Source organism: Oryx dammah, unplaced genomic scaffold, assembly GCF_014754425.2.
Source record: "Oryx dammah isolate SB20612 unplaced genomic scaffold, SCBI_Odam_1.1 HiC_scaffold_1, whole genome shotgun sequence".
Lineage (NCBI taxonomy): Eukaryota > Metazoa > Chordata > Mammalia > Artiodactyla > Bovidae > Oryx > Oryx dammah.
Window position 1 is genome coordinate 38604081 of NW_024070185.1, and position 16603 is coordinate 38620683.

The 16603-nt window shown below is 39.8% G+C and overlaps 1 protein-coding gene across 2 annotated transcripts in view; it reads left to right on the forward strand.

Moving 5' to 3' along the window:
• LOC120865179 (plasminogen receptor (KT)) overlaps positions 1–16603 on the forward strand; it is a 36046-nt gene that overhangs the window by 3048 nt on the left and 16395 nt on the right. For both annotated transcript variants that reach the window (XM_040242307.1, XM_040242232.1), the window contains 2 exons: positions 2625–2752; positions 5241–5327. In XM_040242307.1, coding sequence (XP_040098241.1) covers positions 5247–5327 — 81 coding nt within the window. In that variant the 5' untranslated portion in view covers positions 2625–2752; positions 5241–5246. The remainder of the gene's footprint in view (positions 1–2624; positions 2753–5240; positions 5328–16603) is intronic.

A 16603-nucleotide genomic window follows, 5' to 3' on the forward strand; every position in this document is an offset into this window, starting at 1 on the left:
CAGGGTGACAATATACAGCCTTGACGTACTCATTTCCCGATTTGGAACTAGTCTGTTGTTCCATGTCCAGTTCGAACTGTTGATTCTTGACCTGCATACAGATTTCTCAGGAGGCAGGTCAGGTATTGTGGTATTCCCATCTCTGGAAGAATTTTCCACAGTTGATTGTGATCCACAGAGTCAAAGGCTTTGGCATAGTCAATAAGGAAGAAATAGATGTTTTTCTGGAACTCTCTTGCCTTTTTGATGATCCAGTGGATGTTGGCAATTTGATCTCTGGTTCCTCTGACTTTTCTAAATCTGTCTTGAACATCTGGAAGTTCACGGTTCATGTACTGTTGAAGCTTGGCTTGGAGTTACGAGCATTACTTTGCTAGCGTGTGAGATGAGTGCAATTGTGCGGTAGTTTGAACATTCTTTGGCTTTGCCTTTCTTTGGGATTGGAATGAAAGCTGACCTTTTCCAGTCCTGTGGCCACTGCTGAGTTTTCCAAATTTGCTGACATATTGAGTGCAGCACTTTAACAGCATCATCTTTTAGGATTTGAGATAGCTCGACTGGAATTCCATCACCTCCACTAGCTTTGTTCGTAGTGATGCTTTCTAAGGCCCACTTGACTTCACATTCCAAGATGTCTGGCTCTAGATGAGTGATTACACCATCATGGTTATCTGGGTCATGAAGATCATTTTTGTACAGTTCTTCTGTGTATTGTTGCCACCCCTTCTTAACATCTTCTGCTTCTGTTAGGTCCATACCATTTCTGTCCTTTATTGTGCCCATCTTTGCATGAAATATTCCCTCGGTATCTCTCATTTTCTTGAAGAGAGCTCTAGTCTTTCCCATTCTATTATTTTCCTTTATTTCTTTGCATTGATCACTGAGGAAGGCTTTCTTATCTCTCCTTGCTATTCTTTGGAACTCTGCATTTAAATGCGTATATCTTTTCCTTTTCTCCTTTGCCTTTCACTTCTCATCTTTCCTCAGCTATTTCTAAGACCTCCTCAGACAACCATTTTGCCTTTTTGCATTTCTTTTTCTTGGGGATGGTCTTCATCACTGCCTCCTGTACAATGTCACAAACCTCTATCCACAGTTCTTTAGGCACTCTATCAGATCTAATCCCTTGTATCTATTTTTCACTTCCACTGTATAATCTTAAGGGTTTTGATTTCAGTCATACCAGAATGGTCTTAGTGGTTTTCCCTACTTTCTTCAATTTAACTCTGAATTTGGCAATAAAGAGTTCATGATCTGAGCCACAGTCAGTTCCCAATCTTGTTTCTGCTGACTGTATAGAACTTCTCCATCTTTGGCTGCAAAGAATATAATCAGGCTGATTTCAGTATTGACCATCTGGTGATATCCATGTGTAGAGTCTTCTCTTGTATTGTTGGAAGAGGGTGTTTGCTATGACCAGTGTGTTCTCTTGGCAAAACTCTGTTAGCCTTTGACCTGCTTCATTTTGTACTCCAAGGCCAAATTTGCCTGTTACTCTAGGTATCTCTTGAGTTCCTACTTTTGCATTCCAGTCCCCTATAATGAAAAGGACATCTTTTTTGTACATTAATTCTAGAAGGTCTTGTAGATCTTCATAGAACCGTTCAACTTCAGCTTCTTCGGCATTACTGGTTGGGGCATAGACTTGCATTACTGTGATATTGAATGGTTTGCCTTGGAAATGAACAGAGATTATTCTGTTGTTTTTGAGATTGCATCCAAGTACTACTGCATTTCGGACTCTCTTGTTTACTATGATGGCTACTCCATTTCTTCTGAGGAATTCTTGCCCACAGTAGTAGATATAATGGTCATCTGAGTTAAATTCACCCATTCCAGTCCATTTTAGTTCACTGATTCCTAAAATGTTGATGTTCACTCTTGCCATCTCCTGTTTGACCCCTTCCAATTTGCCTTGATTCATGGACCTAACATTCCAGGTTCCTATGCAATATTGCTCTTTATACCATCAGACTTAACTTCCATCACCAGTCACATCCACAACTGGGTGTTATTTTGGCTTTGGCTCTGTCTCTTCATTCTTTCTGGAGTTATTTCTCCACTGATCCCCGTAGCATACTGGGTACCTACTGACCTGGGGAGTTCATCTTTCAGTGTCCTATCTTTTCGGCTTTTCATGCTATTCGTGGGGTTCTCAAGGCAAGAATATTGAAGTGGTTTGCCATTCCCTTTTCCAGTGGACCATCTTTGTCAGAACTCTCCCCCATGACCTGTCCATCTTGGGTGGCCCTACACAGCCTGGCTCATAGTTTCATTGAGTTAGACAGGGCTGTGTCCATGAGGTCATCACATCAGTCCATGTGTACCTAGTATAGTACAGTACTATATACCTGATCATGTTAGTTGGATACCTAGGCTAACTCTGTTGGACTTACAAACAAATTGGACTTACAAACGTCCTCTTGGGATGGAATCTGTTTGTATGTAGGGGACATACCGTATATATTTTGTGAGTTGGAGAATGAAAGCTGAGAATATTCTGGAAACCTTAAGGAACCTGCCAGACTTTGGAAAATGGCTTTGTTAGGGTCAGAAAAGAGGGGAAGGTTGAGAACACTGAACTCCAGGGCACAGTTCACAAGGTGTGGTGTACTCGTTTTCAGGTGTGGTCTCCTTTGGGAACTTCAAGGAAGCTATTCTTCCTGATTAGCTTCTACCTGTAACCTGTGGGAATATCCCCTGATATACCCAAACTACAATCCAGACTGAAGAAGGCAAGGCCAAGAAAGAGGTAAGCCGAAGTCCTAACTTTCCAGATAGTTTCTCTTCCCTAGATGAGGATTGTAACTCCACTTCAGAGGAGAGTCCACCCCCTTATAAATAGAAGCACTCTATGGGACCCAACTCTGACATACAGGGTGTGTGTGTGGGTGGGTGTGGGTGTGTATGTGTGTGTGTGTAAATAGGATTAGAGGACAGCTATTTTCTTTATAAATGTTTGCTGCATATGTAAAAATTCAATTATCTACTCCTACATGCAAAAGAAAAATAAGAAATGGCAACTGTTTGAGCTACAGTTTCTCTTGTATCATGCTTTCTGCAACATTTGTGGGAAAGAGACACCCTCAGTTCAGTTCAGTTCAGTCGCTCAGTCGTGTCCGACTCTTTGCGACCCCATGAATCGCAGCATGCCAGGCCTCCTGTCCATCACCAACTCCTGGAGTTCACTCAGATTCACGTCCATCGAGTCAGTGATGCCATCCAGCCATCTCATCCTCTGTCGTCCCCTTCTCCTCCTGCCCCCAATCCCTCCCAGCATCAAAGTCTTTTCCAATGAGTCAACTCTTCGCATGAGGTGGCCAAAATACTGGAGTTTCAGCTTTAGCATCATTCCTTCCAAAGAAATCCCAGGGCTGATCTCCTTCAGAATGGACTGGTTGGATCTCCTTGCAGTCCAAGGAACTCTCAATATTGTAAAGTAAAATAAAGTAAAAATAAAAATTAAAAAAAGAAAAAAGAGTCTTCTCCAACACCACAGTTCAAAAGCATCAATTCTTTGGCGCTCAGCCTTCTTCACAGTCCAACTGTCACATCCATACATAACTACTGGAAAAACCATAGCCTTGACTAGACGCACCTTAGTCGGCAAAGTAATGTCTCTGCTTTTGAATATGCTATCTAGAGACACCCTGGGGACTGCCAAAATGGGTAATATATTGCTTCTGCCTTCAGGCAAGTTCTGCTCTGCTGTTGGAGACAATGGACATGGGCCTGTGAAAGTGGAGAACGGAGAGAACTTCTGCTAGATCTTTCCACCTTACTGGGTGGCTGTGCCTCTGGTCACAGAATGGAGTAGAACAGCAGCTGAGGGATGGGGTGGGTAGGGAAATCTTGACTTCCCAGGCCTGTTCAGGATTGTGCCTCTCCTCCTCTGGTTCAGCTTCTTATGCCTAACATTGAAGCTGACTCTGGCTTGGAGCCTCCTATAAATCCATGGTGTGTCTCTGGCCAAAATACAGGGAAGCCACTGATGTCTGGCGTGTAATATCCACTCACTTGGAGTCCCATTAGCGGGGATAACCCATTATGTCTGGCATGAAATGCCCTCCCTCTTCCTTCATCTTCTTACCAGTTAAGCTAGAACCCACGATTTTTTTTTTTTTTTGGCTGCGGGTATGGAAAATAGGAGCCCTCCCCAGGGTTCCCACAGAATATTGTGAATCCTGGGTAGAAAGCATTAAGAATGACCGCTCTGAGCTGAGGTTCACAAAGTGCTCAATGGCTTACCGAAGAGAATCAGCAACATTGTTGAGGAGGGTAGAGGAGTCATAACTTTCTTGAGCTTTGTAGTGTTCTGAAGGCAGAATCAACAACTAACTGAGGTCTTCTGTACCTACCCAGTTGACTTAAGGACAAAATACTGAGTTCTGGACCATCTAGAATTGCCAGCCCATTTAAGAACTTCTTAAGTAAGATAAATAGGATAGACGATACCAAGTATTCATTTAAAATTTGTGTTTCCCAAGACACTTAAGTATCCTTGGGTTTTCCCCATTTTGAGAACTTTAATAGTAGTTTAATAAGAAAAAAATGAAGCTAGAGGACAATGGCCAATGGATTTTAACAATGGGTGGATGGAAATAGAAAGTGGGTAAGAGAGGGGAAAGGACTGTAGGAAGAGTATTGATATAGTAACCTTGATACACTTAAAGCATAAACGCAAAGAGCACAGAGAAATCAGTGTTCGAGGTGTGCAATGCATCTTCTAAGTCACCCCTCATCAGAAGCAAAAGTTCTGTCATCCAACTATACAGAAGGTAAGAGAGTAGATGGTATTCACCCTGCCCCTCATAAAAAATGAGAGATTTTGTTTGTTTTTGTGTGTTTAGTTCTTCCAGATATACAGTGGGAAGAAAAATCAGGAAATATGAACCTATAGAACAGGAAAAGATTTTGGAAATCACCTAGCTGTTAGCTGTTCTTATATAAGTAAATGATGGCCAGGGGCATTATTCTGTTACTCTAAGGCATTGCTGTACACTCTAAGCAGTTATCTTTTCCTGCTTTATGAAAACTAAAAGCAAGAAAAGACTGCTAGTTAAGTCTGTCCAAGATCAGACAGCTAGTTAGGGGCAAAGACTAGAATCCATAATGTGTTCCAGGTCAGAAAATTTTCTTTTTTTAAAATTTTGTCTTAAGCTCACGGTAGCCTGAAAAATAGAGCATGTGAGGATGCATGTAGAATACACTGCTTTAAACTGTGCTTTTTTACATTTTAGGTCAAGATGGGGTTTATATTTTCAAAGTCAATGAATGAGAACATGAAAAGCCAACAGGAATTCATGCTTATGAATTCCCGACTTCAGGTACATTTTTTAAAAAAAGTTTATGTTGTTACAGTGGTTAAAGTTTCTGTCACGTGTGTTTCAGTGCTACGTTCTCCTTAACCTCGCCAAAGGTAAAATGCTCTTGGTGCTCTACCCTCAAAGACAAGATGAAATGGACTACTAATTATCTGGTGAATGGACTTGTTTAAATCTTTAATCTGGATACCTAATGTAAAAATTTCCATAAAGAAGGAAAAGATAACTGCTTACAGAGTATATGGCAAACAGAATAATGCCCCTCCTCCACCCCACCAAACAATGTCTGCATCCTAATCCCCTTGTCAGTATGTTATGGCGAAAGGGACTTTACAGTGTGAGTAAGCTGATGAGTCTGTAGGGGGAGATCCTGGATTATCCTGGTTTTTCTTGATGGGTCCAAGGTAATCATAAAGGTCCTTATAAGGGAAAGAGGGAGGAAGGAGGATCAGAGTCAGAGAGAGAGAGAACTCTGCAGATGCTATGCTGCTGAGTTTGAAGATGGAGTAAAAAGTTCAGGCAGCCTCTAGAAACTGGAAAAGGTAAGGATATAGATTCTCTCCTAGAACCTCCAGAGGGAATGCCATCCCTCCAGTCCATTCTGAACTTCTGACCTCCAGAACTGGAAGGCAATAAATTCGTGTTGTTCCTGAGTTGGGATGATCCCCTAGAAAGAGGAATGGCTGCCCACTCCAGCATTCTGGCCTAGAGAATTCTATGGACAGAGGAGCTGGTAACCAGCTACAGTCCACGGGGCTGCAAAGAATCAGACATGACTGAGCAACTTTCACTTTTCAAGCCACTGTTTGATAATTTTTTATAGCAACAATAAATTTTAATAGAATATGAACATTTGACACTGGATTTATACAATGGCTAGATAAAAAGATCAAAGCAAAGTAGAAGATTGTCTAGTTGCCTAATATATGTTATTAAAAAGTATTTTAAAATGTATGTCAGATACATGTATATGTATGGCTGAGTCCCTTTGCCGTTCACCTGGAACTACTGCAACATTGTTAATCAGCTAAACCTCAATACAAAATAAAACAGTTAAAGTTTGAAAAAAAATGTTGTATGTCAAAATCAAGTATTAAAAGTTTGACTGAAGTTATTTTCCTAAGATTTCTAACAAAGATCTCTAGGCCTCTGCGGTTCATTATAGCCCTAGGAGTAGATGGTCCTATTGTGAGACATATAGTGACTGGTTAAAAGTGAGGACTAAGCAAGGCAGCCTGGGTTTGAATCCCACTTCCACCTCCTGACTCACTGTGTGGCTTGTGCTCAGTCTCCTAACCTGTAAACTGGAGGCAATAATATAGCCATTGCTATTGTCATTATTATTATGATAAGAGTGTTTTCTACGAGATAAAGATTTCTCTAGGGAGAATGGGACTGTTGCAAAGAATGGGCAACTGAACTGTTTAACAGAATAAAGTGACCAATAGGTGACCAAATGTTAGGTTTATGAACCAACAGAGTGTGTTACATACTCAGAGAGCCCTTGTCCAAGACCTCTGTGAAGGTTTTAGGATTTACCCTACTTGCATGCTAAGAGATTAGCCTATTACTATTCCATGGATATATATGGCCCATGAACAGTAGGAAAAGGCAAAATGATAGGATACCAAAAGAGGAACTCCCCAGGTCATTAGGTGCCCAATATGCTACTGGAGATCAGTGGAGAAATAACTCCAGAAAGAATGAAGGGATGGACCCAAAGCAAAAACAATACCCAGCTGTGGATGTGACTGGTGATAGAAGCAAGATCTGATGCTGTAAAGAGCAATATTGCATAGGAACCTGGAATGTCAGGTCCATGAATCAAGGCAAATTGGAAGTGGTCAAACAAGAGATGGCAAGGGTGAACATCGACATTCTAGGAATCAGCGAACTAAAATGGAATGGAATGGGTAAATTTAACTCAGATGACCATTACATCTACTACTGTGGGCAGGAATCCCTCAGAAGAAATGGAGTAGCCATCATGGTCAACAAAAGAGTCTGAAATGCAGTACTTGGATGCAATCTCAAAGACAACAGAATAATTTCTGTTCGTCTCCAAGGCAAACCATTCCATATCACGGTAACCCAAGTCTATGCCCCAACCAGTAATGCCGAAGAAGCTGAAGTTGAATGGTTTTATGAAGACCTACAAGATCTTTTAGAACTAACACCCAAAAAAGAGGTCCTTTTCATTATAGGGGACTGGAATGCAAAAGTAGGAAGTCAAGAAACACCTGGAGTAACAGGCAAATTTGGCCTTGGAATGCGGAATGAAGCAAGGCAAAAACTGATAGAGTTTTGCCAAGAAAATGCACTGGTCATAGCAAACACCCTCTCCCAACAACACAAGAGAAGACCCTACACATGGACATCACCAGATGGTCAACAGTGAAATCAGATTGATTATATTCTTTACATTCAAAGATGGAGAAGCTCTATACAGTCAACAAAAACAAGACCAGGAGCTGACTGTGGTTCAGATCATGAACTCCTTATAGCCAAATTCAGACTCAAATTGAAGAAAGTAGGGAAAACCGCTAGACCATTCAGGTATGACCTACATCAAATCCCTTATGATTATACAGTGGAAGTGAGAAATAGATTTAAGGGCCTAGATCTGATAGATAGAGTGCTTGATGAACTATGGAATGAGGTTTGTGACATTGTACAGGAGACAGGGATCAAGACCATCCCCATGGAAAAGAAATGCAAAAAAGCAAAATGGCTGTCTGGGGAGGCCTTACAAATAGCTGTGAAAAGAAGAGAGGCAAAAAGCAAAGGAGACAAGGAAAGATATAAGCATCTGAATGCAGAGTTCCAGAGAATAGCAAGAAGAGATAAGAAAGCCTTCTTCAGCGATCAATGCAAAGAAATAGAGGAAAAGGACAGAATGGGAAAGACTAGAGATCTCTTCAAGAAAATTAGAGATACCAAGGGAACATTTCATGCAAAGATGGGCTCGATAAAGGACAGAAATGGTCTGGACCTAACAGAAGCAGAAGATATTAAGAAGAGGTGGCAAGAATACACAGAAGAACTGTACAAAAAAGATCTTCACGACCCATTTATCTCAGAAATAATGTAAGGTAGGCTTACTGTTAAAATCTTTAGACTTCTCATATGTGTCTTGTTTCTATATCATTTTCCTCCTTAAAATATGGGGCAACAGGGGGAGAAGGATTTTAGAGAGAAAAAATAACCCTATAAACATCCTTAATACTTAATATAAGAGGGAAAGCTAAAATATCATTATTCTTAAATAAAGTTACTAAAATGCAGAATAAGAGTGAGTACAGATTTTAAGAAATGTTTTAGCTTGAGATAATATTATATTTGCAGAAAAGTTGCTAAGCCATCAATAGGAGAGAGTTTACGTATACCCTTTGTTCAGCTTTCTTCAATACTAACAATTTATAAAATCATAGTACAGTGACCAAAACCAGCAAATTAACATCAGTACAACACTTTTGACTAAATTACTGATCTTTCTGAAATTTCACCAGGTTTTCTCCTCATATTCCTTTTGTGTTTCAGGGATCCCAGATCTCATATTGTATTTAACTGTTGTTTCTTGTTAGTCTCCTTTGCTCTGTGACAGTTTCTCATTCTTTCCTTTGCTTCCATGATAAGTACTTTTTGTATAAGTAGTGGTTATTTAGTATAATTTCTCTCACTTTGGGTTTTTCCAACTTTTTCTCATGACTAGATTGAGTTTGTGCACTTTTTACACCTTATTCTTAAACCACAGAATGCTGTTATGTCTTTCTCATTGAGTCATATCAGAGAATACTGTTGGTAGGTCTTATTACTAGTAATGTTAAACTTTGGTCACTTGGTTAAGGGAAAGTTACTATTTTTTCTTATTGATAAATATCTTTGACGAGATATGTTGAGAGTCTATTACTGTCTTGCTTCTCCTCAAACTTTTGCCTACTGCTTTTAGCATCCATTGGTGGGATCTTACATGGAAAAATGATTACTGTGCTGTTTGCCTAGTGGCAACTTGTTATTTCCTTCATTCCATTTATATTTGTTCACTGGAAAAGCTATTCCATCTCCATGTATTTATTTATTCACTTATTTATACCAATATGGTTATATGGACATATTATTCTATGGGTTATAATTTAGTACCATGATTATTTTTTTTATGGCTGAAGTTATTTTGTCTACTGGGAATTCCTTCCAGTTGATTCTTATGTCCCTTTGGCATATCCCTTCATTTTTTGCTCATTATCTGTGATCATAAGTTAGTTCATATATATCGTTCCTGTCCCAGGCCTGGAATTAATCACTCATTCAAAGAGTCCTGGTTTTTAGAAAATGGTGTTTAGAAACCAAGATCTGGGCTCTAAGTGTGCTTACTGCTATGGTCATTATTCCTAGATCCTTTCAGCAAAGACATGTATTTATATACCAACCCATGGATATATACAGACTTATACATAGAAGTATTCATTTTCTAAACCATGAGTTCATCCTGCTGCATCTAATTCCAGTGCATTATGATGTTTATTCTGGCCTTTCCTTTTTCTTTGTATTTAAGTTTTTTTTTTCTCAAACAGTGAAAAACCTGGCTCTCATTTTCTACAGTATATTCACTTCAATCCTAGTGGAAACATGAAATAGTTACAGGGTTTCCAATACATATCCTGATGAGAAACAGGTTCACTAACCAGAGAACATTATTTGCATGTTCTTTTCCCTTTTACACTGTCAAGTCAAGCTGTTTTTCTGTAAATTAGATTAGTTCTTCCTAGGCTCCATCAGGGTGATTATTTCATTTGCAATACAGTTATACTTTGTATTCTCTCCATATCCAGGTTGAGTTTAGTTACAGGGTAGGGGAGTATATGAAACAAAACAATATTCTAATAATTAAAGCTATACAAAATGATACACTCAAAGAAGCATCCCTCAGTCCTCATCTTTGCTAACCTATTCCTAATATCCTCTTTATACATCCTTTCCCATGCTGTCTCTGTAAGTGTCTGATCTCCTAGTCTTCAGTTTACCCTTCCTGCATCTTTTGCACAATAGACTGACAGACGTGTATTTTCCTATGTCCCCTTCTATGTTACATGAAGGGTAGCATACCATTGATACCTTTTAGTACCTTGCTTTTTTCATTTAACAGTATATCATGGGAATCATTGCAGTCAGTTCATAGAGCTGTTCCCATTTCTAACAGTTGCATAATGCTCCATTGTGTGGATATAATTTATTCATATTATGTTTGGGCACTGTATTAGTTTCCTATTAGTATGACAAATTATCAAGACACAAAATAATCTTACAGTTCTGGAAGTTTGAAATGGGTCTCATTGGAAGAAAATCAAGCTGTCAGCAGAGCTGCATTCCTTCTGGAAGGTTTAGGGGAGAATCCCTTTCCTTGCTTTTTGTAGTTTCTCGAGGCTGCCCAAGTTCCTTGGCTCATGTCGCCTTCCTCCCTCTTTGAGCCAGAAGTGTAGCATCTTTTTCTCTAAATCGGACTCTCTTGCCTCCATCTTTCACCAGTGACACTTGCGATTACATTGGGCCAACCTGGATAATTCAGGATAATCTCCCCATCTCAAGTTCCTTAGTTAATTACATCTGCCCTTTTTGCCATGTAATGTAATATGAATTCATGGATTCTGAGCATTAGGACATGGACTTATTTTGGGGAGAGGCAGTATTCTGCCTACCAGAAGTACTTAGATTATTTCAAATATTTTGCTGTTATAAACAGTGCTTTGGTGAATAACCTTTGCTTTTTACATTTTTGTTGTGTTGGAGATATACCGTCAGACTAGAATTCCAGAAGTGGGACGACTGGGTCAAAGGCAGGTGCCTTATAGTTTTGTTAGGTATTGCCACTTAGGTATTTCCCTTCAGAAAGGTTGTACCAATTTGAGAATACCTATTTTCCCAGAGTCTCGCAACAGAATGTGTAGTCTTGCTTTTTAATTTTTGCCAATCTGATAGGCAAGAAATGGTACCTCAGCCTTGTTTTAACTTGCATTTCTTTAATTATGAGTAAACTTGAACATTTTCTCACATTTGAGGGCCATTTATATGCCTTGTTTTTGTGAACTATCTGTTCATTGATTTTTGTCCCTTGTCTCTCAGTTCTTTATACATTAGCAACATTGATCTCTTGTTTGTGGAATATATTGCAAATATTTTCTCCCAGATTGTCATTTATCTTTTACTTTATCATGGGGTTTTTAATGCCATGAAAAAAATTGAAAAATTTTCATGTATTCAAATGAATAATCCTTTATTGCCTCTGCATTTTGAGTCTTTATTTTGAAAGCCTTTTCCTGTATTAAAGTTGAAGAGGCAGTCACCCATGTTTCCCTATGGTATTTGTACAGCTTTATATATTTTAAAAAACATTTAGATCCCTAATCTATTCAGCTTATCTTTGGAACCTACTCAGGAAGGATTAATTTTACTTTAAATCAACAAATGATTAAGTATTATTAGAAGGAAATTACTTGATTCCTTGAGTTAGCTGGTCTTTATTATCAACTTATTAAAGAAATTTGTGTGTGTGTTTAATCAGAGTCGTGTTTGACTCTTTTGAAACCCTGTGGATTGTAGCCCACCAGGCTGCCCTGTTCATGGGATTTCCCAGGCAAGAATACTTGGGTGGGTTGCCATTTCCTTCTCCATAGGCTCTTCCCAACCCAGGGATTGCCCCAATGTCTCCTGCATTGTAGGCAGATTCTTTACCACCTGAGCTACCAGGAAAGCCCTTATTAAAGCAATAAAAACCTGAATATAAACTACAAACCAGTAACAGAATATATGGAACCAGAATAAAATAACAGATGAGAAAAAAAAGAAAAATTGTTAATCTAAATTTCCCTTTGAGAAAGCACATATCATCTGCTGCTAAGTAAAAAGATGAATGTTGAAAGACCATATTAAAGTATAGAAGAAACTGCTTTGAGAAGTATGGTTATGAAAAAGTATTCATAATTATTTACACTTGCCTTAGTGAGATTTTACAGCAAATGTTATTTAACTGCTTAGAGCTAATTAAAAAAAAATCTATACCTTTCACAGTACATATGCTGAAAGTCAACAGGAGGTATAAGAAATACACAGAAGCCTTTTAAAATTTATTTCATATTATTATGAGATTTTCATTGTTCAAACCTACTTCTTATTATTAAGTAAATGGAAGGAGAAAAATAAATACTATTCATCAACTTGGGCTTTCCAGCTGGTTTAATGGTAAAGAATATGTCTGCCCAGCAAGAGACATGGGTTCAATCCCTGGGTTGGGAAGATCCCATGGAGAAGGAAATGGCAATGCACTCCAATATTCTTGCCTGGGAAATCCCATGGACATAGGAGCCTAGAGGGCTACAGCCCATGGGGTTGCAGAAGAGTTAGATACAACTTAGTGACTGAAAAACACCAGCAACAATTCATCAAGCCCTGCCCCAACTTCTATCAACCAAGAGGGAAAATGAAAACGGCAGAGTGAAGTCTCTTTACTGTAACACTGCAAATAATGTTTCACATCCATTAGGTATTTTAATAAAGAAATATGTCACTAATACTAGTAACTAATTTTTACTGAGTGCATAGTAAATACCAGCCACTATTCTGAGAATTTTATGTATTCTCATATTTTATTTCATGATAACTTAGTAAGGCGATCCAATTATTATTCTCATTTTATAGATGAGGAACCTGAAGCACAGAGAGGTTAAGTAGCTTGCCTAGAGTCACGCTATCAGTATACCGTGGAGCCAAGATTCAAACCAGCATTTGTACTTTTATATAACTAACTGTAGCATTTGCACAGTGTTCAGCCTTTTTAAGTCTCATTTTGATTAAACCCTAGTTGGAAATGGCAACACACTCCAGTGTTCTTGCCTGGAGAATCCCAGGGATGGGGGAGTCTCGTGGGCTTCCGTCTATGGGGTTGCACAGAGTTGGACATGACTGAAGTGACTTAGCAACAGCAGCTAGTTCCCCAGAACTGTTGTTCTAAGAGATTTGCTGCCTTTCCCCCATCCAGATCTCACAGTACAGATGTCAGATTTCTAAGAAATCAGTTCAGTTCTGCCCAGGCCAGGCCAGCTTCTCACCTCTGTGTATTTTTGCTGCCAAGGAGGTTGGCCTAGGATTGCCCAGTTGAGGAGAAAATGCCCAAAACCTTTAGCATGCTAGCAGTGGGTAAGGGGAGGTACACCCAAATTACTTGAGGCTTTCCAGCCAACCTTTCTTTCCTTTTGAATTTCAGTTCAAATTTTATACTTTCCCTTTGAATTTCAGTTCAAATTTTAATACCGAACCCAGTTAACTTCAGCTTCAGCATGTGTTGGCTAGCTAAAAAAATTGAGGACAGCTGAGATGGACAAAGCACAAAAATCAGTGCACACATCAGGACACCTATGAGGCTACCTGCTTTGTTTCATGGTTTGACGGTTAAGGGTCAAACTTACTCTTGCTTCGAAGCCACAGACCCTACCTTTGATTCTGGAGGATGGTCCCAAAAATCTGTGCCACTGATGACAGGTGATGCATGGAAGGCAGAGTTCAATCAACACCAGTTTCTCACTGCTTCTCACCAAAGCCGCTAAGAATTGGTCAGTGTGACGTCACCTTTGTTTCCTACACGTGACAAACTACTGTGGAGTTTTCTAACACAAAACCAAAGTATGCTACCCTCATGAGAAATATGCTGATGTAGATAAAATTGGTATTGCATTAGGTTATGACTTCCTTCTATTATCTTACACACCCCCACCACCCCCAACAGTGTTTTAGGACATCTTGGCTATTTCCTGTTATACCTTAAGTAAACAAATGTCATCAATTGCGATTTTGTAGAAAGAAATCTTATTTTGATTTAGCACAAAATCAATATCATATTGCTTTATCCAGAGTTTACTCAAACCAATGATTTTAGGTAAACTTAATGATTTTTACATACCCAGAAACATTTAAACATCAGAGACAAATTTTAACGTCTTTCATGGTCAACATCTGTTCAGCAATTATTTTTCAGGCTATTAGGATATGCTATGTATCCTTCAATTGCAATTCTTAGAAAATCTTGCTACTTTGATATTTAGGGTAGGGAGACTTAATAGTGCAAAATAACAAATGTCCCTTTGAGTTGAGCATTATGTTAATCAATAGATTTTTTTTAAGTCATTTTATATTTTGAAGACATTTAAAAATTCCTCTCCCCAAATATTCCCACTTGACATGAGATGTGGAAAGCATCACAGTAGATTTGATTGGCTTCATCATCCTTTGTTTCCTCCTCCCTGGGCTTGCCTTTTTACAAATATTACCTCTAAGTCTCACAATAACCTTGCAAGGAAGGTATTACTGGCTGCATTTTACAGGCTGAGGAAATTATGGTATAGGGTTTCATGCTTGAGATCAGGTAACTAGTAACCAAAGGAGGCTGATCATCTGGATCTCTTTGGATCCAAAGCCACAGACTCCAACTTGGTTGGCGAATTATGTAATACCACAGAGAATAAGCATTGTAGAGGAAGGGTGAGAATGAAGTAATAATATTTATTGTGCTCTTAGAGCCCATGGGTATAGAGGCCAGGCAGGAAGTTTCTCCAAACTCCACAGCCTGCCTCTTTGACCCTCTCTGCCTGAGCCCACTCTATCTGACCTCTCTGTGGTCTTTCAGATCCTGAAACTGGTCTAACATCAGTTCAGTTCAGTTGCTCAGTTGTGTCCGACTCTTTGCAACCCCATGAATCGCAGCACGCCAGGCCTCCCTGTCCATCACCAACTCCCGGAGTTCACTCAGATTCACGTCCATCGAGTCAGTGATGCCATCCAGCCATCTTATCCTCTGTCGTCCCCTTCTCCTCCTACCCCCAATCCCTCCCAGCATCAGAGTCTTTTCCAATGAGTCAACTCTTCGCATGAGGTGGCCAGAGTACTGGAGTTTCAGCTTTAGCATCATTCCTTCCAAAGAAATCCCAGGGCTGATCTCCTTCAGAATGGACTGGCTGGATCTCCTTGCAGTCCAAGGGACTCTCAAGAGTCTTCTCCAACACCACAGTTGAAAAGCATCAATTCTTCGGTGCTCAGCTTTCTTCACAGTCCAACTCTCACATCCATACATGACCACAGGAGAAACCATAGCCTTGACTAGACGGACCTTTGTCGGCAAATTAATGTCTCTGCTTTTGAATATGCTATCTAGATTGGTCATAAGTTTTCTTCCAAGGCTGCCTTAATTCTGTCAACATGTCAGGTCATTTTCTGGCAATCCATGGTTTTATAGGATAATTTTACATGGAGAAAGGCAAGCAAAATATAAACAAGGACTTAACTAGGTAGAGTGAACAAATGCTGGAATTCTAAATAAAAACCCCTCCTAGCCTGATTCAAATGAAGGCTGGCACCAGAGTTTCAGAACCTTCTAGAAAGCTTGCATTCAGTCCCCCACATTTCCACAATGATTATCTGAACCAAAAGATTCCTTCTGAGGGCTAGTGGCCATACTACACCACCATTCCTGGTTGTTTACATTTCAGACCCCTGGAAACTTCACCCTAGCTCCTTTCTCTTCCTTGATATTTCTCCTTGGTATCTTGGTTTTCCGGATATACATTCTGGCTGGGAGTTTTCCATGGGCTCTGTCCCTCAGGGAAGGTTATTCCTACTCACTATGAAGCTATTTTTTCCACTTCATATTCCTAATGGCTTGAGGTTACCTAGGAGAATGCCATCTTATCCTGCAATGTGTGCCAGGATCCCTTTGCTCCAAGAGCCAGAAGCAAACTCCTCTCACCTCCTGCTGATACTTTCTCCCTGGGCTCACTTTGAGTCACCCATTAATTTTCTGTCTTTTTCAGAGAGGTCCCAGAGAGCAGCTGATCTGCAAAGCACAGATGATGGGTGCATCTAGCACTAAGCAATCAGAGTTCTCAATCAGTGTACCCTCTCACCCACCTCTCCACGTTCTCTTTGATGACTCATAAGTCAGATATTGTCAGAGGAAATTGAAAGTCTTCCTGAAGTCTTTTAATCACCCCCTCAAAGCACAGGTCATTTAACACAGAATGAGAAAGAAAACTATCCAACTGACAGCTAGGAGCGGACGTGGCACTCTCAGCTAGTCCCTGCTGAGACAGTTTCACAGATCACCACCATCAGGCAAGACCGCTCTGTAATTATGTTAGCAAACAAAGGTAGGAACATTGTCTAAACTGCAGAATGACCGAACACCCTCAGCCCTGACTAATAGGAGTGCTGCTGCGTCTTTAATATTTGCCATTTAGATC